Raw genomic sequence first — 21,402 nt, 5'->3', positions numbered from 1 at the left:
CAGAGCTGGGGAGCAAGTTAGCAATTTGGCAGCCTGGACAATTACACGTCTGGTGTTGAAGCTCACTTCCTGGCCCAAAGTATTATAAATATTTCATGTAGCTGCACATGCTTTCCATAAAGAGGCAGAGCCCAGTACTGTTTTTCTACCTATGACCTCTATAAGGTCCATCAAAGAATCTGAGCCTAGCATTTGGGAATGGATACCTCAGAAGCTTTGTCCCTTTCTGCTACATAGATCAATTATGCATAGGCAAGAGAGGTTCCTTTAGAAAGCCTGGTTAGGGTAACAGTAGGGAGCACTCCAGAAAGCCCAGTGGATATTGCTGTAGCGGGAAGAGCTGAGCCTAAAGCTTTTCTGCTGCTGGCAGTGGCATGTCCTGTGCTCAGTTCCAGTGCACAGGCAGCAAGTTGTGCTGAGCACACTCAGGTTGCAGGGACAGCTCTCAAGTCAGTGCTGTCCTGCCTGCCACTGAGACCACCAGTGACAACATAGGGGATGCCACTTCCACAGCAATGGGTGAGACAGTGACCAGTGCCAAAGTACCTGCTTTATATGAAGGCAATTTCTCATGCCTCCCCCTCAGCTGAAGTGCGGTAATCTTCTCCAGTGAGTCAAGTAAACTCCAATGATGTTCTCTGCACCAGCACCAACACCTCTGTTACTTAGCCTGGCAGGTGCAGATAATCCCAGCTAACAATAATTGATAATCACAGCTGCAGCCACACCATAAAAAAGTACAGAGGATTTTTTTGTGTGTGTGTGGAATTACATCCAATGTCTAAATAAATCACCATTAATAGAAAAAAGAATAAAAGAGAGGATTAATTCTTTTAGTCAGGGTCTTACCTGGATGTTGCTAGTCTTAAAGAAAAAAAGTTGGCTATGTTTCCTTATTTTTCCTGCAAAGAGGGTAAGAGCTGTGGGGCTGTCAGTATATTTTAGGTGTAGCAGGAATCCAGTGACTGTCAATGGGTTGTTTGAGATGGAGAAGTGGAGAAATTTTTAATTACACTTCTTCAGAGAGTTGGCCCAGTGACCTCATTTTGACCAAAGCATCTGAACTGGCAGGAAAGATGGCTAATTCTGGTGAGTAGAATCTGAGGCTTCCTGCTAGGAATTTCACCACAGGGCTCATCCTCGAGCCACCAAACCTGTAAAACTACAATTTGCAAATCTGTCCTGCCTTGAGGGTTGCTGGTCCATCTTTAACTCCATGTTCCTAGCTGTGTTTTAGAACTTAATTGTTCAGTTATACTGTCCACAGTGTCTGGACAGAAAGGTTTCTCACCACAGCTGCTACAATATTTGAAGACTCATTTTCTAGAGCATTGGATCTCAGTAAGAAGGCCCTTATGCTTACAGATTAAATTTATAGTGGCTCTGAACCACAAAGTACAGAATCATAGAATATTACAGGTTGGAAAGGACCTTAAAGGTCTAGTCCCAAGCCTCTGCCATGGGGGACACTTCCCACTAGGCAAGATTGCTCAGAGATCTATCCAAGCCAGCCTTGAAAACTTGCTGGGATGGAGCACCCACAACATCTCTGGGCAACCTGTGCCAGTGGTTCACTACCATCACAGTGAAGAATATTTTCCTTGTATCTAACATAAATTTCCCCTCTTACACTGTACCCATTACTCCTTGTCCTATCACTACAGTTCCAGACAGAGTCCTGCTACCCTGTAGGCTCCTCAGATATTGGCAGGTTGCTATAAGGTCTCCATGGAACCTTCTCCAAGCTGCACAGCCTCGGCTTCCTCACCCTATCTTCCTAGGGGAGATGCTCCAGTCCTCCTATCAACTTTGTGCCTCTCCTTCTTATGGTGAGGGCGCCAGAACTGTTACTTAGATTTAGATAAAATTTTTTTATCTAAATATGTATGCATACATATACACACACGTGCGTATGTATATGTATATATAGGTATATATATGTGTATATGCATATATATAAGGCATATTATTTAGGTGATAAATATATTATCACCATATATATTTTTGTATACTAATGAGGTGTGTTTATTGTAGTTTTAGGTGAGAAAGTGCTAAAACTTGGTTTCTCACAATTTTCCTTAACAGATTGTCTATTCCCGTTCCCCCACCCCCCGGTGCGCATGCGCAGGCGCCAGGCCCCGCCCCACCCCGGCCGTTGATATGGGGGGCGGGAGCGGCACACGCGCCGGGGCTGCGCGCGCCGCACGGCTGAGCGGGAACTTGCGTAACGCGCGGCGGCCGCGTCGCTCCTGCGCTTCCTCCCTCCTTCCCTCCGCCTTCCTCTCCGCCGGCGCCGGGCCAAGGCCGCTGGGCCGGCCGGGAAGGCGCGTTCCAGCCGCGACGGAGGCCGGGCGCAGCCCCCGCTGTCGCGGCAGCGCCATGATGAGGCGGACGAAGCCCGAGGTGGAGCGCTACGTCGCCTCCTTGCAGGCCGCGGCTCGGTCCCCCAGAGAGGTAAGCACGGCTTCGCGTTGCTCGCCCTCGCCGGGCCCGGGGGGCGCTGCGACCGCTCCCTGCGGCCGGTTTGGGGCCCCTTGCCTACCGCGGGTGCTGAGGGATCGCCGGCCCCCGCGCCGCGGGGAGGCCTCGCTGCCGCTGGGCCGGGGGGCGGCTGCGCTCGCTGCCCCTGCGCTACCGGCCTGGGGAGCGGCCGCTCTCTGCGGGCTCCCCCCGCCCAGCTCGCTGTGGGGGCTTGGTGTGCTTGGCCCGTTCTCGTTCGTGGCGGCAAGAGGAAAAAGGATCCCTCTCTGGACGGATGTCTTTCTGGAGATATTCAGTCTCCGCCTGCACGGACCTTTATCACCTGCCCTAGGTGACCGAGTTATGGCAGGGTGTTGGACTGGGTGATCTCCATGGGTCGCTTCCGTTCCTGACTAGTCTGATATTCTGTGAGTTGTGGTGTGTTTGGGAGTATTTCTCAGTGCCTAATTACTGGGGGTCTCTGTAAATCGGGTGAGGTAGGGGAAGCTGAGAAAGGGCTAAGGGGTTTTGCATACTGTAGATGCTTTTTCTAAATGGAGCAGTGGTTTATTGGAGCTCTGCACCTGTATTTTACAACTAGTAAGCCGTAGTGTAGTGTTAAAGAGTCCACAAGTTCTCTGGGTACAGACTGCAGTTTTGTGAGAGTTTAGTTCCTGTGTTTTCCAAGTTTCGTTTCTCAGAAAAAGATTCCTGAGTTTCCTTTTCTCAGAAGAAACACGTGAAGCACTTTCAGTTTTCTTTTATGTGTTGTGTCATTAATATTGTTGTTTTTATAGCAATATTAGGACAGGAAGAATGGGGGAAAAGTAATCTTTCTGTTGTATTTTAGTAACTGGCCAGAAGGATGAAGATCTCTGCATAACTTGTCACCATTTTTCATTATATCTGGAAAAGAATCACAGCAGCCTGATGCAATTCATGGGAGCTATTTAGTCCTGAAAGATCATGTTCTACTGCTCTTGAATTGACTCTTTTTTAGTTAGAATATTCAGCACTATGTTGTATAGTGTGAATACATCCATGTTTACCATTATGTAGTAGGGCCTTTATGCAGGCCTTGTGTACATCATCGTTTTGTATCTCTTTCCCAACAGCAACAAAGTTGTTCTTTTGGCTACAACACAAAGTTGTTGTGGCTTAATTGCTTTGGGTGCTGTTTAGAGCAGCCAATGTCAAGGGCATGACTCTCAGAATCGTAGGTGCTCTTTAATTGTTTTGATACTCCTGCTGAACTCAACAACAAAATAAATCCTCTCCTGTTGTGCTTAAGACCATGTGGTGCATATTTACATGTTTAATTTTTATTTTTTTTTTTTTTTGATAAGTAATGCTTACAGCTAATTGTATAAGCAAAGTCAGTGGTGGGGAATCTTACCAATTTTCCCGTTGTGTTGATTTAAGGAAGGGGGTGCTCATAAGGCTGCAAAGCATTTATTTTGGGGTTTCTTTTCATCCATGTTTAAAAGAAGATGCCAAATGCAGCTCCACTCTGGCATACTTCAGTGTTTCCCTCTTATAACAGGTTTCAAAAATACAGTCTGGAAACTTGAGGTATTGTAGGAGGCCTGCTTTCATTTTTAACTGCTTCTTAAAATTTTGCATGAATTACAGTGGTCAGAGGGGGGGGCAATACTTACAATTCAAGTGAATTCAAAATGTACATGTTTAGAATCATAGATGTAACTAGCTCAAGTATTTCTTGGTTCAAAAGCAAAATTGGTTTTGAGCTGATGTTGAGAGCTCAAGCTTTAAATTTGTCTGGTTTACTTCTACCTTTTTGCTTATAACTTTGTGAGTTCTTTAACTCATTCCTTTCACTTTTCCTCCTGATCATCCTTCTGCCACTTTGGCTCCTTTGTCACTTCCTTGTTCTACCTCCCAAAAAATACCTTTGGAAATGCTTCACCTCTTGCTCATAGGGTGTGTATGTTCAAGTTATTTTAGTCAGAAATAAACTACTGCACATAAATGCATTTCTTACCCAAACTGAGAATGACTTAAGTGAAAGTTGCTTTTTCCTCAAGTATACTTAAACAGTAGTGTCTAATGACAGTATACTGCAGTAGGGCTAAATGGCAGATCTCTCTTGATTTGTAGAATGTCTTTTTTCCTTGCTGCATTGCAAAGGAATAAATTAAATGTAGGTGACCCTATTCTTCTACTCTCTTTAATGAGTGATGTATAAAATACCACATTGTCCTGGACACATGTACATAAAGGCTTGTTGTTTTCTTCTCTTGTAAACTCTGTCTTCCTAGTAACCTTTTTATAGCAAAGCCTTTTATTCTTTTCATTCTTAAATCTACATCTTTCAAAACATACCCTTATATTTGATGAGTGGATTTGAGCTGATAACGAATCATTCTGTCACTTGAGTATTAGGCATTGCTGAAAAGAGAGGTCACTCATTAGGGAATTACTTTTGCAGTACCGAATGTCTAAAGTGTGTTTGTCATGGTTTTTCTCCTTCAGAAATCGATGAAAGGATTCCTCTTTGCTAAGCTGTATTTTGAAATAAAAGAATATGAACTTGCTAAAAGGTAAAATGAATTGATGGACATTTGTTTTTTTTGTTCTCTTAAGTGTAAAAGAAAAGCTATATTTATATGAAATAGACCAGAGAAACCAAGATGAATATCATGCTGCTTTAAGCTAGCAGTCAATGTGCACATTGAATGCTATTTAGATCTTTGTAAAGGAATAACTTAAAAGAAGATTAGCTATGTGGTACTGAAAAAACTTACCTAGCAGAATTGGCTAGTGTTTTGCTCATTGTGTTAAGTAGTGTACCATTTCTACAAATTCCTGCTTTTGTTTTTTTAATCAACGGAAATACTGGCTGGTGAGTAAGTAGCGTTTGTACAGGTATAAACCCATGTTGCTGCTTACTTAAAGGTCCTGACAAAGTGTCTGGAACGGAACAAAACATGTCTATACTTCTGTGGTCTGACTGAAGCATCTAGAACAAAATATGTTTGTGTGTCCTGTATGGCAGATAAAGTTGCCATTAGAGCTTGGGTGGGAGGGGGGAAGTGTTGGTGAATAATGCTGGTCAAGTAACTGACATTTTTTCCCTTCATAGATATATATCTACATACCTCAATATACAAGAGAGAGATCCCAAAGCACACAGATTTCTTGGACAAATTTATGAAGCTGAGGAAAACATAGAAAAGGCTTTTGGGTGTTACAAGGTAAGTAGTGCATTCACCCCTAATGTTCTGCTCTATTCCTTTATAAATGGGCTTTCTGAAACCCTTCTGTGGCTGAACATTCTCAAACCCATAGAAGAAAACATGCTCCTGGGAAACCTGTCATATACATTTGACAATGGAAGGCATATGATGCACTGCAGAGAGGGTTCTTCACTTGATATTGCTTGCTTCTGTAGTATATTTTGAAGTTGCTTCTTTTTTTTTTCATCTGGACTTTATGCTGTCTGCTGTTAAAAGTCTCCCCAAGTCATGCATTGCCTCTTGGACTATTGTCATAGAATCGTGTAATGCAGACTGTGATGACAACTGGAGTTTAGCTGCTACTAGAAGACTGTAGGCATACATGAAACATACTGTGTTTTTTGTTTGGTTGGTTTTGAAGAGGGCAGGTGCAGAAGGGAGGGACAAATCTAATTTTGATGAGGAAAGCATATAAATGTCAAATTTCCAGTTGGGTTGCCTTTGTTCTTGTTTTGGAGAGGAAGATGTGGTCAGAAGTCTGGCCAATACAGCTCTGTGTATGAAGCACTATCATGCTTAATTTTTTTTTAAAGCTTTTACTCCTGGCTAGACTAGAGGTACTTACAGTCCTGCTCTCTCTGTATATCTATCTAGTGATAGTTGCAGAGGAAATGATGTTTGCATTATTTCTCTTATGCTTTTCTAAATTTCAGCAGTTCTGTTTAGGTGCTGTAAACCATTGGTGATGTGTAGAAAGGCTTTTCTTAGTATTCTGTATTTGTAGATTTAACTAATTTGAATTTGGGTATGCTTGTGGGGGTGTAATTCTTACCAGTTCTACATGGATCATAAGTTAAAGTTGCCTTCTTTTTTTTTTTGGCTACTGTATCTGCATGGGGAAAAATAGCGTTCTGTGGAGTTGAACCCAACACAGAAAGATCTTGTATTGAAGATTGCAGAGTTACTATGTAATAATGACATTACTGATGGAAGAGCAAAATATTGGGTTGACAGAGCTGCTAAGCTCTTTCCTGGGAGCCCTGCTATTTACAGGTTGAAGGTAAGTTAAAAATTACTTCTGTTCAATGGCTTGAACAAACTTTCAGCACCTGTCTGGAGTGCCTTTTGCATGTCACCTCATGCAAAACTTTCTGGCTAAATTATTTTAGCGTCTTTAATATTAAAGCTATTAGATATTACACTCTTTCTAGTCTGACATTTTTTGTCCAGTTTTAAAGGAATCTGCAACTGCATGCTTTCATACCCTTTCTAATGTTTCAAGTTTAATCCTCTTCCAAAATGCTGAGAAATTATTTATCACAGTCAAGAAGTTAAAGAATATATAGGTGTAACTTGTTCTTTCTGTTGTGTCACAGGCAGGAAGGTAGCTGATCTGTGAACTCAGACTTTCTTACTTTAGACTGCTTATTTGTTTTTAAATCTGTATTATGGTCATTTCATAATCACAGCACAGAGCATGAGAAATGCTGTAATTCTCACATACCATGTAAACACTTTGAGCCATGCAATGTCACTTTTGCACAGGTATATTAGTTTGGTGTAGCTGGGCAGCAGCCACACTGAAGTCGCAAGGTGTCTGGGGTTTTTTTTAAACAAGTTTATGGCATGGTCTTCTGTCACTGAACTAAATGTTTTGAGAAGCATTTCTTCCTCTTGGTAAGGAGGCAAATTCTTCTGAGGATTTTTCTTCTGTGATTGTCATGTACATTTTTAAATATTTGAGTATTTCATCAAACTTCATGTAATACCTGAAACCTGTATTAAGAGTACTCTAGCTAGAGTGATGTAGTCTATGTAGTGGGGGAAAGAATGTTGTCTAGTACTGTAGTTGCTCAAGAGACTGATATGGGAAATATTAACCTGTTACCTTCATGTTTCAACAGGAGCAGTTACTGGATTGTAAAGGTGAAGATGGGTGGAATCAGCTTTTTGACTTGATTCAAGCAGAACTTTATGCAAGACCAGATGATGTCTACATAAACATCAGACTAGTTGCACTCTACCGTTCCAATAACAGATTAAAGGATGCTGTGCTCCATTGTCAGGAGGCAGAGAAGAGAATCCCTTTGCAGTCAAGTTTGGAATGGTGTTCCTGTGTTGTAGAGACATTTGAGGTGTTTAATCATATTTTGATCCTGTGGTAGTCTTCTGTATCTTTTTACCTGGTCTGTTTCTCTTAGTGTCCCTATTCTGACAGCTATTTCTCAAGGGATTTAACTCCTTCAAATGCAAGTCTGCTGAAACCAGTGGAATTACAAAATACTTCTTGTGTTTTTTTTTTTAATTGGAATTTTCTCCCTAAAATTAAGTTTTATAGAGCTATTGAGTTTCTAACCTCAAAAGCTGAGTTAGACACAGCAGTTCCATTTGGGATAAAATTGCTCAAGCAAGTAGTTCCCTGGAACTTTGCTGCTGAAGAATATGTTAAGGTCTCACCTCTGAAACTGGATTATGCAATAAATACTACTAGTGTGTTTGGAGAAGTACTGCCCTTGTCTTCATGGAAGGATGACTGTTCCTTATCCTGTGATGAACTTTCTTCTTTAGGAATATCTGGAATCTTTACAAGACTTGGAGTCTGATAAAAATAACTGGAGAACTATCAAGAAAGATCATCTGCTGGCCTATTCCAGCTTTGTCAAACTGACACTTTCTTCTAGAGATGTTCAGGAATGCAGAGAGGCACTTGAAAGGTACTGTTTAAATTTTTCTAAGTAAGTAAGAAAAAACCCTCTTAGAATTGTTTGGGTTCACATAACTTCTGCCAAGCTTCTGTTTCACAGCTTATCTTGTTTTTGGTGGGAGAGGTGATTCTCTGTACTGACCACCAAGAGTGGTTCTTACTGGATGTGAACCCCAAGCTGTCTTTTGACAGGTGTTTGAATGGTCAGCACATAGCCATGGAGAAAACTCATTTACATCCTGGGTCTTTGTACCTTCTTTTCCTTCAGTTAGAGAAGTTGTTCTGTACTTCAGAAATTGACTAATCCGAATTTCCTAGACAATTGGAAAAAACACTAGCACAAAAAACTAATCCAAACAAAGCAAAAAAAAAGTCAAACTGAAAAGCCAGAGCTACCTCTCACGTATCAACTTTGTCCTAGTTCATTCTATTCTTAAGTAACACAGCACATTGGAGTAATTAGGAACTTCATGCATGTAGTATAATTGGGAAGGAGGAAACAACCTGAAGCAAGAGTAGCCTCCAGAGAAAACTGCTGGTGTTACAGCTGATTTAAAGGCTTGCCATCTGCACCTAGATAAATACAAAATAGTGTTCGTAGTCAGTAATTTGATTAAGATCTGTTTCTTGCCATTATCTTTCTTTTGTTACTGGTTTTTACTAACTTATCTTTGTTCCCCAGTAGTGTAATGGCTGTTATATTGCATTTTGTAAAGATGTTCTTGAGCCTGTTAATCTTGCATGAGTATTTGAAGCAGTACAGAATGGATGAGGAATATGTTTTATTTTTCTTCTCTAACATTGACCATGTTGGGTTTTCTGCTTCTGATTTATTAGAGCATTTTGAGATGTTCACATCTGAAGCACTTCCAGATCATGGCAATGCTAAGTCATTACAGTCTTGTCCAGTAATTGAAAAATTGTTTTAACTGTTTTCTGGAAACCCTTTCCTGAGTGGGGGTTGTATTGTAATCTACAGGTACTAGAAATTCTGTGGTACTTTCTATTTTTGAAGAGCCTGTTAAACAGTATTTTGGACCTTTGTGATAACAAAAAGAAAGGGCAGAGTCAATAATACCTCCTGTATGTCTCTAAATCTGCAGTAGTGAACAAGTTTATCCATGTGGTTCAGGACAATAGTTTTAAAAATACCTGTGCAAAAATGTGATGAAAGACTGTAAGTATCTAGGTAATATTTACCTCAATAAACTTGAGAGCTTTGGGAGTTTGACGTGATTGTACTTTCTAGTAACTTGCGTTTAAGCAATCGGAACGGTACTTTCCATTGACTTATAATCCACAGTTAAATAGCACAAACCAACATCAGCTGCTACAGCTTTTACCAGGACTCTGTTTAGAATGAGTCTTTTCTGCATTTTAGTTTTGATCGTGCGCTTCAGTCAGTAAAACCGTATGTGAGTGCAGCTGATGAGTTGTCTCGTACCTATGTGGAAATGAAAGGACAGCTGTACATGCATGCTGGAGCTTTGCTGTTGAAAATGGCCCAAGACAATGAGGCACAGTGGAGAGCTATGTGTGAACTAGCAGCATTGTGTTATCTCCTGAGTTTCCAGGTAAAGGATTTTTCAGTCTAAGCCTTTAGTTGATGCTTTTCTTAAAATTTTCTAGCTGTGCATGTGTTGAATTCCTGTACTCATGAGATGAACTAGTGTTTGTGTATCTAAAGGAGAATGCTGTCCTCACTCACCAAACCCTCCTCTTTCCTAATTGAGTTTCAAATGACATGCAGAGTAAAAGTATACCTTCAACTGTTGCCCTTTCCAGAGTAACCCGATTCTTAAGTATTAGTGCATTTATTTCCTTCAGTGTATTTCCTTTTTCATAATACAACAAATACGCATGTTGAGTTGTTATTCCTATAGGGAGGGAAGGAGAGGGATTGAATAGTTCCCATATACTTGTTGGATAGACAACAGAATTTAAAAAATCAAGGTTCCTTGCCTTATAGATTCTTTGCCTTGACTGTCCTTTTTATCCTGTTGCTTACATTGCAGGTATTACTTGCTCTTGTGTACACTTAATGTTACTTTTAATAGTAAATATACTTGCATATCTATGTGCTTTAGCTGGATTCTCTGCTCTCTTTGCCCATCCCACACACAACCATAACCCAATATATGTACCTTCAGAATGAATAATGCCTGTTTTCCTGTAGTTTCATAATGCTAAAAAGAAGCTTGTTTCCTAATTTTTAAGATTCATAATTTTTAAATGTTCTGCTGTTACTGTGAAAAACCTGTAACAATTTTCTCCTTACTTCACCAGGTTCCTAAACCAAAGTCAAAACTCATAAAGGGCGATCAAACTGGACAAGATATGCTAGAAATGTTGGCCTGTGATCGAAAAAGCCAGTCTGGTAATAAAAAAAATAGCAGCATAGTTCCATTTTAGTGCTGCAGGTTTACTGTATATGCTAAGATGTGTTAAAAACCACATTTCTGTATCTTGTAATGTTATCACTCAAGTATATAATGAAACCTTATAGATAGACTGCATATGTAAAACAAAACAGGAGTTTGGTTCTGACACCTAAAGTTATTTTTCTCCTCTTAAGCATGTGTAGACACAGTCGTAGTGTGTTCTCTTTGTTTCAATAGTGGTTGGTTTTCTTTTCTCCTTTTTGACTTTCTAGTATGCCAATGTAGAATTTAGTTTTTATTGTCTGTTAAATCTACTGGAAATGGCTTCTGCCTCCTGATGCTATTTTGCAAGTATTGTTAGGCTTAAGAGGGAAAGGGAATATTAATTTGTTTCCCTGGTCTTTTCATTCTTTCACTTATTCATCAACTTTGTTCTTTTTGCTGCCAAGTATAGACAGTGTTTCAGTCTACAAAATTCTTAGAGGGCCTAGATGAAAATGGATGAACCTGCCAGACATCAGGTTCATTTACTTTAAAATGTATTTCATTAATACAGACTTATTCTTGTATTACAGCTATTTATTTTAAGGTCACTTGCAATACCCGTAGAACAGTCATGGTAGGAGGGCTTTGTTTTCCTAAAGAACTGGATTTACAAATTCTTTGGGATTGTTGTCACTAAAAGCTTGGAAAGCCTATGTGCTGAAACACTGACCTAATTACAGGGAGAGCATACCTGAACAGTTTGTAGGTTTCATAAGGGGAAATCCTGATTCCCATCCAGCCTTCAGTAGCAAAAAGCAGTCCAGCATAGCAAGTACTACTTTCCTTGTGTTCACTGCTTTATTTATATGAAGTGATATTTTTGTTTTCTAGGTCATATGCTGCTGAACTTAAGTCATGGCAAGCAAGACTTCTTTAAAGAGATTGTGGAATCATTTGCAAACAAGAGTGGCTCATTTGCATTGTTTGATAGCCTGTTTGAGAGTGGAGCTTCTAGGGAAAGGTCTTTTATTGGCACAGATGATATTGGAAATGTCAATACACAAGCACCAGTGCAAGTGGAACTTCACAAATATGATATTGGTAAGAGGTGTTACTTTCTGAAACTCAGCACAGCTTTGTTTACTAGAACCTCTTCTGCAAATACTTGTGGAATACTGGTACAGGCATACTTGTACTGTAACAAAAGACAAATACCTGGAATAGCTGTCCAAAGTTGCCTTAATGTCATAGTAAAGACTTACTCTTTATTGCAATGTCAAGAATTGCTTCTTCAGTAATTCCTTAAGGACTTTTGGAGAAGTAAATAGGTTTGCTAAAATTAGTTATCTATTGGACTGAATAAGGTGAGAATGGAAATTGAGTCATCCCCTCAGAAGTTTAAGTGGTTGATGGCTTTGAGCATTTAGATGAGCTTGGTATGTTTGGCTATATGGAAGTTTGTAACCCTTCCCGACTGAAACCTAGAGTCTTGATGCTCATTGGTCTGTAAAATATCTTTGGCCACGCTGTCAGAGTGAAATGTGAAACCCAGCCTTGGTCAGATAGTAGTATTGAGGGCTTGCAAGAAGCTGATGTTTGCATCCAACCTTGTTTTATGCCTAGGTGCCATTCGATTGCACAGTGGCAGTCTCCAGCACCTCGTGTGGCTTGGCTTGCAGTGGAACTCCATGTCAGTCTTACCCCCTATGCGCAAATGGTTAAAACAGCTTTTTCACTTGCCCCAAGAAACATCAAGACTTGAGACAGATGCTCCTGAATCTATTTGCCTGTTAGACCTTGAAGTAAGTGAACTTTGAAGTTCTTTAAGGTCCCATCCAAATTAAGTTTTTTTGGAAATCAATAGCTTTATTTTTTAACAAACAGGTGTTCCTACTTGGGGTGGTATTCACTAGCAACTTACAGCTGCAAGAGAAGTTTAATTCCCACTACAGTGCACATCAGCCTCAATTCTTACCATTGCCAGTATGCAAACAGCTCTATACTGAAAAGCAAAGATCTTGGTGGGATGCTGTCCGTACTCTTCTTCAGAGGAAATCAATGTAAGGCTTTTTCAGTTTTTCAGTTCGGAAATGTTTGATCAAGCCTTTAGGGAGTGTCTGCTACAAGAACTTGGATTGTCCCTATAGATTTTTGTAAAATTAATTTTTTTTTGGCATATGTTTTACATTAAAGTTTTGTTGTCATAGGGACTTAATATGCTTGAAAGATTTTTATAAACAGAATTTTAATTTCTAACCTAGAGACAAGTTAGGACTTAAGTTGCAGACTTTAAGTGAATGGTATGTGGACAGGTGAAAACCAGAAAATACTAATCAAGGAATGTTTATTCTGATCTTCAGACCAGGAACAGCAGCAAAACTGAGGCTTGTTGTACAGCATGGCATAAGTACTCTGCGAACTCTGGAGAAGCATGGCCTTCAACCTGCCTTAATCATACACTGGGCAAAAAGCTTGCAGAAAACAGTAAGCTGAGATTTTCAAATACATGGAAGCCAAAATGTTTTTATGTTTTTATTTTCTAAATTCTGAGCAGACTTGGGGGATGGGGGAATCAAATGAATGTGTATTATTAAGAACAGCTGATTATTTTATCAGGTAAATTTGTTGTTCTAGTCACTCTATGAAGTACTCTTAAACTGTAGTGTTATTTTCTATGTGTATGTTATTTTTCATAGCTACTCTGCTTAGTATCAGAGAAGGACTTTGGAACTCCTAAAAAAAATAGGAGAAGGATATGTAGGAATAGCATTTTGGCTTGAACTTGTTGAAATAATGTATGCATCTCTTCCCTTTTCTTCACCAGGGAATTAATCTTAACTCCTTCTACGACCAGAAGGAATATATTGGACGAAGTGTCTACTACTGGAAGAAAGTTCTGCCTATGCTGGAAACTATCAAAAAGAAGAGGAGTATTTCTGAGCCTACTGATCCTCTCTTCAAACACTTCCATAGTGTAGACATTCAGGTACAGATTGATTGAGCCAAGGCTGAAGAGAAGGGTCTATGTCAGAAACATACATAGTTTAGGGGATGGGATCATAGTGGGATTTTTGTCTACATTGTACTACTCTATGTTGTTACTACTGTGAAACTCTTTAAGGTGAGATTTGGTAGTAGTAATTTATAAAGTGGGAAAATTCTCTCCTTTAAACTTTGGTCTTACCTTTAAAATGGTGTTTATGATTTGAAGGCACTGAACACCCTCAGTACCAACTTTATTGAAAAATAATCCTCTCTGTTTTAGGAAAAATGTTTGTCATTCTACTGTTAAGTACAAGTTTTCTTTATTTGTATATAGGTCTTTCAGGTTGCAGCATATGAAGAAGAGGCACAGATAGCATTTGCTATGTTGGATGCAGTTGATGGCAAAACTGATGATGCTTTATCAGCCTTTGAAGCTATTGAGAATGTGGTGTCATACTGGAATCTTGCTGTGGTAAGTTTGTAAGTTGCATTACCCAGAAATGATTCTCTTTATTCAGTTTCCTTCTGACTGATATTATTCACTCTGCACCCTGTTCTTTAGATTTTCCAAAGAAAAGCAGAAGAGATCGAAAATGATGTCATGCTGCCAGAAGAACATGAGGAGCATAAAACTTACCTTCTTAAAGCAAAGTATTATCTAATGAAAATTATTGCAGAAAGCTCCTCAGATATGTCAGTTACTGAGAAAGTAAGTAATTCTTTCCTTAAAAAGTTGTTCCAAGGCATGCAGTAGCTTAGGTTACTGTTTGAAAAATGAAATCCCTGGCATTGAAGTTAGGCTTTTCTTTTTTTAGACTTGGCTTTGTATTAAATTAAATTAGTTAAATTTAATTTAACTAAGTTTAAGCAAGTTGAATCCTGGGTAACTTCTGTAACCTACCAGGTCATGTATCCTGGCTACCCTGTGGATGAAAGCTTTAATGTAAACAAATAGCTTTTGCCCCACTGTCTTTTAGCTGGTTGATTGGGAAAAAAAAATGGTTTGTGTGAGTTATTTTCTTATGTGAATCCGAACAAGTTAAGAGCTTTGTTGAAAAAAACCTCAGTAAAGACTTGTGAATTGCTCAGCCAGACTTCTGAATGTGTAGTTTGTCTTGTTTTGAGGGAGAATTGCAGTAATGACTCATGTTTGAAAAAACTTTCTAGTTGCCAGTGTCTATTGAAACTGTGAGAGAAGTGTTAGATACAGTGATCCAGGAGCTTGGTGAGAATGCTGATGAAGGAAGTCTTGCCTTCAGAAATGGTCTGTCACGAACTGTAGATTCAGCAATGAAACATTCCACTCCATCACCGACCAAGTTCTCTCTTTCACCAACTAAGACCTACAAGGTATGTTAGCCAATTATTATTTCAGGGAATTGTTATCTTGTAAGAAAAACTCACGTGAATCAATTAACTTTTTTCTTTTCCTAGTTTTCTCCAAAAACTCCCCCTCAGTGGGCAGAAGACCATAAATCTATACTTCAAATGATTTGTCAGCAAGTGGAAGCTTTAAAGGTAAAACTTCTGTCACCGTATCTGGTAAAGAACTGTTGGCTTTTTAGTTATGGTAAGGATCTAGTGATAAAAGAGCATGGGCCAATTTACAGTTCTTAGAATTACCTTCTGTAAATAGCTGCCTAAAATGAGTACCAGAGTAAATGCTTTTGCTTAAAAGCTCTTTTTTGGGACTTGGACAGGAGTGCTGAGGCAACCCATCTAAGGCACTCTTTCTATATGTAGAAAGAATTCTGCTTTTATCAGCTTGGTTCTCATCTACTTGATTCTGGATTTTTTGCTGGTTTGTTCTGGCTTTAGAACACAGTGGGAACACTTTGTACTCTGTGGGCATGTCTTGCATGATCTGGCAGGTACTTTTTGGTTTGTATTTTTTTAGTTATCCCCACCCCCTGGATTGAACATGTTTTTGAATAGCAAAAGGGTGGGGATCATGCCTTACATTTTCTTTGACAAATACCTGTGCAATATATACTTACACTCTTGCTTGGCCCTCTGTCTCGATAGAATGAAATGCAGGAGATGAAACTTAGTAACTCCAACACAAATGCATCTCATCGGTGGCCTGCTGAAAACTATGGAACTGATGCAATGCCAGACAGTTATCAGAGAGCACAAAATCTTCATGAAGCCCCATTAACAGGCAAGTTGCTGCAGAATTTTTTATCTAAATGCTTAGCTAAATCAACTAAGACTTTTGAGAATAATGCTAAAATGTTTTAATGATTCACAGTTAAAAACTGATTGCTGGGAAAAGTAGAAAGCAACAAGAAAAGATAAGTGTTAACTACTTTCCTGGTGTTCCTTTTTAGTTGCTACCACTGGCCCATCTGTGTTCTACAGCCAGTCACCTGCCTATAACTCTCAGTATCTTCTGGGAACTGCTGCAACCAATGTAACACCAGCAAAGGTGAGAATAAATTTATTTCCTTAAATTGCTTCCAATCATCTCCTGAAAGTGACTGATTGGTTTCAGTTATGTACATAGCTGGATGTAATTGCAGTTCCTTATGCAGAATTTGGTGAACTTAAACTGCTGGGGATAGAATGGTAATTTGTCTCCCTGCTTAACTTCTGGGATACAGAGTTTGGGAGAAAAAGCTAGAAAAATAAATTTTATATGTGTGTACATTTCTCCTACATGTACGCATGATAGCACTTAACTATACCCTCCTTAATTGTGTGGCAAAATAAAATGGGGTTTTCAATGCTTTTTTTCATGAAAAGGAAACCCACCCACATTGTGCCACTTCTTCAGTGCTTGTTCTCAAATGCCCATCAAGTTTTAAATGAAGGTAAAATTAGGGTAGGTTTCAACTTGAAAGCCATGCTTTTCTTTTAAGAGTACATGTTGCATGGGCTTCAGCACAGTAAGATTTTCTCTTTGGTATCATAATAAGCGGAGCACTTGTTTTCTGCTTTTTCTTTAGCCTCCTGTATATGGCATGAACCGACTTACGCCTCAGCCACATATATATTCCTATCAACCACCACCAATGCATACACCACCTCTGCAAAACACTTCTGGTTGTATGTTTTCCCAAGAAATGTATGGCCCACCTCTGCGTTTTGATTCTCCTGGTACTACGCTCATTTCTCCTCGTACAGCTGATGACTATTACAACTACAGTGTCCCACAGGCAAGCACCAATCCAACACTGCCCAAACCGGGGTATTTCACAAACCGTTCGGTCACGCCACCCACTTTAAAGCCTGCAGAACCAAAAGCAATGCCTAAATTTGGACAGTCGGGAGCAGCAGAAGGATCAAAAACACCTCTGCCAACACCAGCACAGCCAAGTCAGCCGACAACTTTTAAATTTAAACCTAACTTCAAGTCTAATGATGGGGACTTTACCTTTTCTTCTCCCCCTCAAGTTGCACCACAGCCCCTTAATGCACCTTTTAATAGTAGAGAAAGCCTCTTGGATCTTTTAACATCTGATAAACCTTTACAGGATGATAGATATATTGAACAAAAGCCAGTTAACGATCCCACAAACAGTTCAAGAAATATCTTCAATTTTAGCAATAAACATATTCCAGGCATCTCTCTTCGAGAAAACACAGGACAAAATGCACACAAAAACCTGGGTTTTGAGAAGAACGATACATTTGGTGTTCAAGAGCCAAGCAAGCCTGTATTTATGGCATCAAATTCAGATTTGGCCAACAGAAGTCATGAAACAGAAGGAGGAAGCACCCATGGTGGAGATGAGGATGATGATGGTCCTCATTTTGATCCTGTAGTACCACTTCCTGATAAGATTGAAGTAAAGACAGGTGAGGAAGATGAAGAAGAATTCTTCTGCAACAGAGCCAAGCTCTTTCGTTTTGATGCAGAATCTAAAGAATGGAAAGAAAGGGGTATTGGGAATGTGAAAATACTGAAACATAAAGTATCTGGCAAATTTCGTCTCTTAATGAGACGGGACCAAGTACTGAAAATCTGTGCAAATCACTACATAAATACAGATATGAAATTAACTCCAAATGCTGCATCAGATAAGTCATTTGTATGGCATGCTTTAGACTATGCAGATGAATTGCCAAAACCAGAACAGCTTGCAATTAGATTTAAAACACCTGAAGAAGCAATGCTTTTCAAAAAAAAGTTTGAGGAGGCACAGAATATTTTAAAATCCTTGGGATCAAATGCTGACACATCTGTTGCTCAGAGTGGTGACACTGCAAAAGAAACAGCAAATCAGGACATCAAGGAGCCCAACAGAACCACTTCTGGGACCATGAACTTGGGCTTTCAGTTTCCAAAAGATGGCACAAGCAGTGAACCTGACAGCAAAGGCACCCTTACAGCTACATCCTCTGCATCTAGCACTACTATTTCATTTGGAAAGGATGCTCAGCAAGCCTCTTCTAGTGGGTTTGGGCAGCATCTCTTGAAGAAGGATCAATGGGAGTGTAAAGTGTGTTTAGTTCCAAATGAAGCAACTGTAAAGAATTGTGTATCATGTAAAAGTCCAAATCCAGGTATGTGGGAAACACAGGGCACCCCATTAACTAGCTCTGCAAGTTTGAAAGCGAGTGGTAACCCAGTGCAGGACAAGTTTGGATCTGCTTTTGCAAAAAAAGAAGGTCAGTGGGACTGCTCTGTATGCCGAAGCCGAAATGAAGCAAAAGATGTGAACTGCTGTTCCTGTCAGAGTCCAAAACCTCAAAACCAACCAAATACATCCACACCTTCTGTTCAGACATCTGCTGCTCTGGGGTTTGGTTCCATTGCTGATACAAGCAAGCCACAGAAAAATGGGTTTGAAGGGCTTTTTGCTAAAAAGGAAGGTCAGTGGGATTGTACTACTTGTCTTGTGAGGAATGAAGGTTCTTCACTAGCCTGTGTAGCCTGCCAAACACCAAATCCATCTGGTAAGCCAGCTGGTGATACTTTGCCAACTCCTGCTTTTGGCTTGAAAAATAAATTACCTGAACTTGACGGAGGACAGTTGGGAACAGGCTTTAAGTTTGGTCTTGAGCAAGGCAAGACACCACCATTTACATTTCAGATTTCTTCTGATACTGAAGCTAAGTCTGCGAAGGAAGGATTTAGCTTTTCAATGCAAGTGCCTGCAGGTGGATTTAAATTTGGGATACAGGAGTCTAGTAAAAATACCACTAAGAAAGATGAGCCATCCAAAGAGCATACAACTGGTTTCTTAAAAAGTGTTGATGAAAAAGACAAAAAGGAATTGCCTTCAGACAGTGGAATTGGATTCCAATTTCAAGAAACAGCAGACAAGGAGAAAAACGACTTTGTTTTTGGGCAAAATAGCAACACTTCTACTTTTGCTGAGCTTGCAAAAAGTACTCCTAGGGAAGGCTTTCAATTTGGCAAAAAGGACCCTAACTTCAAAGGCTTTTCAGGTGCAGGTGAAAAGCTGTTTTCTTCACAAAATCCTAAAACAGATCAGAAAGCAAACACATCTGCTGACCTTGGTGAGAAGGATGATGATGTGTATAAGACGGAGGACAGTGATGATATCCATTTTGAACCTATAGTTCAGATGCCTGAAAAAGTAGAACCATTTACAGGAGAGGAAGATGAGAAAGTGTTATACTCCCAGAGAGTAAAGCTGTTCAGGTTTGATCCAGAAACAAGCCAGTGGAAAGAACGTGGGGTGGGCAATCTGAAGATTCTTAAAAATGAAGTTAATGGCAAAGTAAGAATCTTGATGCGGCGTGAGCAGGTACTGAAGGTGTGTGCCAATCACTGGATAACAACAACAATGAACTTGAAACAGTTATCTGGCTCAGACAAAGCATGGATGTGGATGGCCAATGACTTTTCTGATGGTGATGCCAAGTTGGAACAGCTGGCAGCAAAATTCAAGACACCAGAGCAGGCTGAGGAGTTCAAACAGAAGTTTGAGGAATGTCAGAGGCTATTACTAGATATACCATTGCAGACACCCCATAAACTTGTTGATACAGGTAGGACAGCTCAGCTTATACAGAGAGCAGAAGAAATGAAGTGTGGCTTAAAAGATCTCAAAACTTTTCTGACAGATGACAAAACTAAACTGCCAGAAGAGGAAAGTGTAAACTCTGTTTGTGCCAGCAGTACTTCTGATTTGGTTATAAAGCCACATGCTGAAAGTACAGGCCCTACTCTGGAGTGGGATAACTATGACTTGCGTGAAGAAGCACTGGATGATAGTGTAAGTAGCTCTGTATATGCATCACCTCTTGCAAGTAGCCCTGTAAGGAAAAATCTGTTTAGATTTGGAGAGTCTACCACTGGTTTTAGTTTTAGCTTTAAATCTGCTTTGAGTCCATCCAAATCTCCTGCCAAACAGAATCAGAGCAGAACATCAGTAGGCACAGATGAAGATTCTGATGTTACTCAAGAAGAGGAAAGGGATGGACAGTACTTTGAACCTGTGGTACCTCTGCCTGATCTTGTGGAAGTTACCAGTGGCGAGGAAAATGAGCAAGTTGTCTTCAGTCATAGAGCCAAACTCTACAGATACGACAAAGATGCAAATCAGTGGAAAGAGAGAGGGATTGGGGATATCAAGATACTGCAGAACTATGACAACAAGCAAGTTCGTATAGTAATGAGAAGGGACCAGGTACTAAAACTCTGTGCTAATCACAGGATAACACCAGATATGAATATGCAACAAATGAAAGGATCTGATAGAGCCTGGGTATGGACTGCATGTGACTTTGCAGATGGGGAAAGAAAGGTAGAACTTCTGGCTGTGCGATTCAAGCTGCAAGATGTTGCAGACTCATTTAAGCAGATTTTTGATGAAGCAAAACATGCCCAAGAGAGAGAGACACTGATAACACCTCTTTCTTCTCGTGCCAATACACCAAAGGAATCTCCATGTGGTAAAAATGCTGTAGCTGTGCTAGAGGAAACAACCAGAGAAAGAACTGATGTCAACCATGGTGATGATACTTCTGATACTGTAGAGGCTGCAGAGGTGTCAAATACGTCTGAAACACCAACGAAAACAGTGGTTTCTCCTCCAAAGTTTGTATTTGGGTCTGAATCTGTGAAGAGTATTTTCAGTAATGAAAAGTCAAAGACGTTCACGTTTGGAAACACTTCAGCCACTGGTTCTCTCTTTGGCTTCAGTTTTAATCCCCCAAGAAAGAGTGAAGGCCATATTCCAGCATCTGAGAACACAGCACAGAAAGAACTGGAAGTCTCTGAGCCACCAAAAATCACAAATGCTACTCAGAAGCCTGTAGACAGCAAGGTAGGCAACTTGCCTGCTTCAACACAAGATGGACCATCTAACTTCTCATTTAGAATTCTAGAAAAAGGTGAGTGTCAGTTTTACTAGTAATTTATTCAAGTATGTGACTTATGAAGCAGTCATCTCTGTGCTCTTCATTATTCTTTATTCTCTTGAGAATAGGTAGTTTCTTTCAGTTTTGATGCAGGTGTTCACATGTTCTCCAGAGTTTCAAGTAAAGAAGGGAATTTTAAGTCATAATTATTTTTAAATAAAAATGAAAATGTGTGGTGCAGGATGGAAATGGGTTTACTGAGAGCAAGATTTTCAGGTAGAGACCCTAAGCTCTGAAGTGTTGCATCTGAATTTTGAATTTAAATGCTCAAAGAATTTGTGGTTTTGCTTTTGAGGCTTAAAGAGTTAGTTGGTGTTGTATGTACCCAGGCCTTTGCTCTGAGTGGGAAAGT

The 21,402-nt window shown here is 39.9% G+C and overlaps 1 protein-coding gene across 6 annotated transcripts in view; it reads left to right on the top strand.

Annotated features, from left to right (window-relative positions):
- The first annotated feature begins 2,187 nt into the window (after positions 1–2,187).
- The window catches only part of RGPD4 (RANBP2 like and GRIP domain containing 4), a 33,693-nt gene continuing 14,478 nt past the window's right edge, over positions 2,188–21,402 (top strand). For 2 of the 6 annotated variants that reach the window (XM_086880297.1, XM_086880296.1), the window contains exons 1-20: positions 2,188–2,454; positions 4,954–5,021; positions 5,564–5,675; positions 6,565–6,717; positions 7,562–7,792; positions 8,226–8,371; positions 9,743–9,935; positions 10,648–10,738; positions 11,619–11,828; positions 12,351–12,529; positions 12,612–12,787; positions 13,088–13,211; positions 13,552–13,713; positions 14,047–14,184; positions 14,275–14,421; positions 14,880–15,062; positions 15,147–15,230; positions 15,738–15,873; positions 16,043–16,140; positions 16,661–21,023. In XM_086880297.1, the coding sequence (XP_086736423.1) occupies positions 2,380–2,454; positions 4,954–5,021; positions 5,564–5,675; positions 6,565–6,717; positions 7,562–7,792; positions 8,226–8,371; positions 9,743–9,935; positions 10,648–10,738; positions 11,619–11,828; positions 12,351–12,529; positions 12,612–12,787; positions 13,088–13,211; positions 13,552–13,713; positions 14,047–14,184; positions 14,275–14,421; positions 14,880–15,062; positions 15,147–15,230; positions 15,738–15,873; positions 16,043–16,140; positions 16,661–21,023 (7,069 nt within the window). In that variant the 5' untranslated portion in view covers positions 2,188–2,379. Of the gene's footprint in view, positions 2,889–4,953; positions 5,022–5,563; positions 5,676–6,564; positions 6,718–7,561; positions 7,793–8,225; positions 8,372–9,742; positions 9,936–10,647; positions 10,739–11,618; positions 11,829–12,350; positions 12,530–12,611; positions 12,788–13,087; positions 13,212–13,551; positions 13,714–14,046; positions 14,185–14,274; positions 14,422–14,879; positions 15,063–15,146; positions 15,231–15,737; positions 15,874–16,042; positions 16,141–16,660; positions 21,024–21,402 lie in introns of all 6 variants that reach the window. The other 4 variants (XM_086880301.1, XM_086880299.1, XM_086880300.1 and 1 more) reach the window with 2 other exon arrangements.

This window comes from Cyanistes caeruleus, chromosome 3 (genome assembly GCF_971803275.1).
Source record: "Cyanistes caeruleus chromosome 3, bCyaCae1.hap1.1, whole genome shotgun sequence".
Lineage (NCBI taxonomy): Eukaryota > Metazoa > Chordata > Aves > Passeriformes > Paridae > Cyanistes > Cyanistes caeruleus.
Note: the sequence above shows the minus strand (reverse complement) of the source record. Positions and strands in the feature narration are given on the sequence as shown.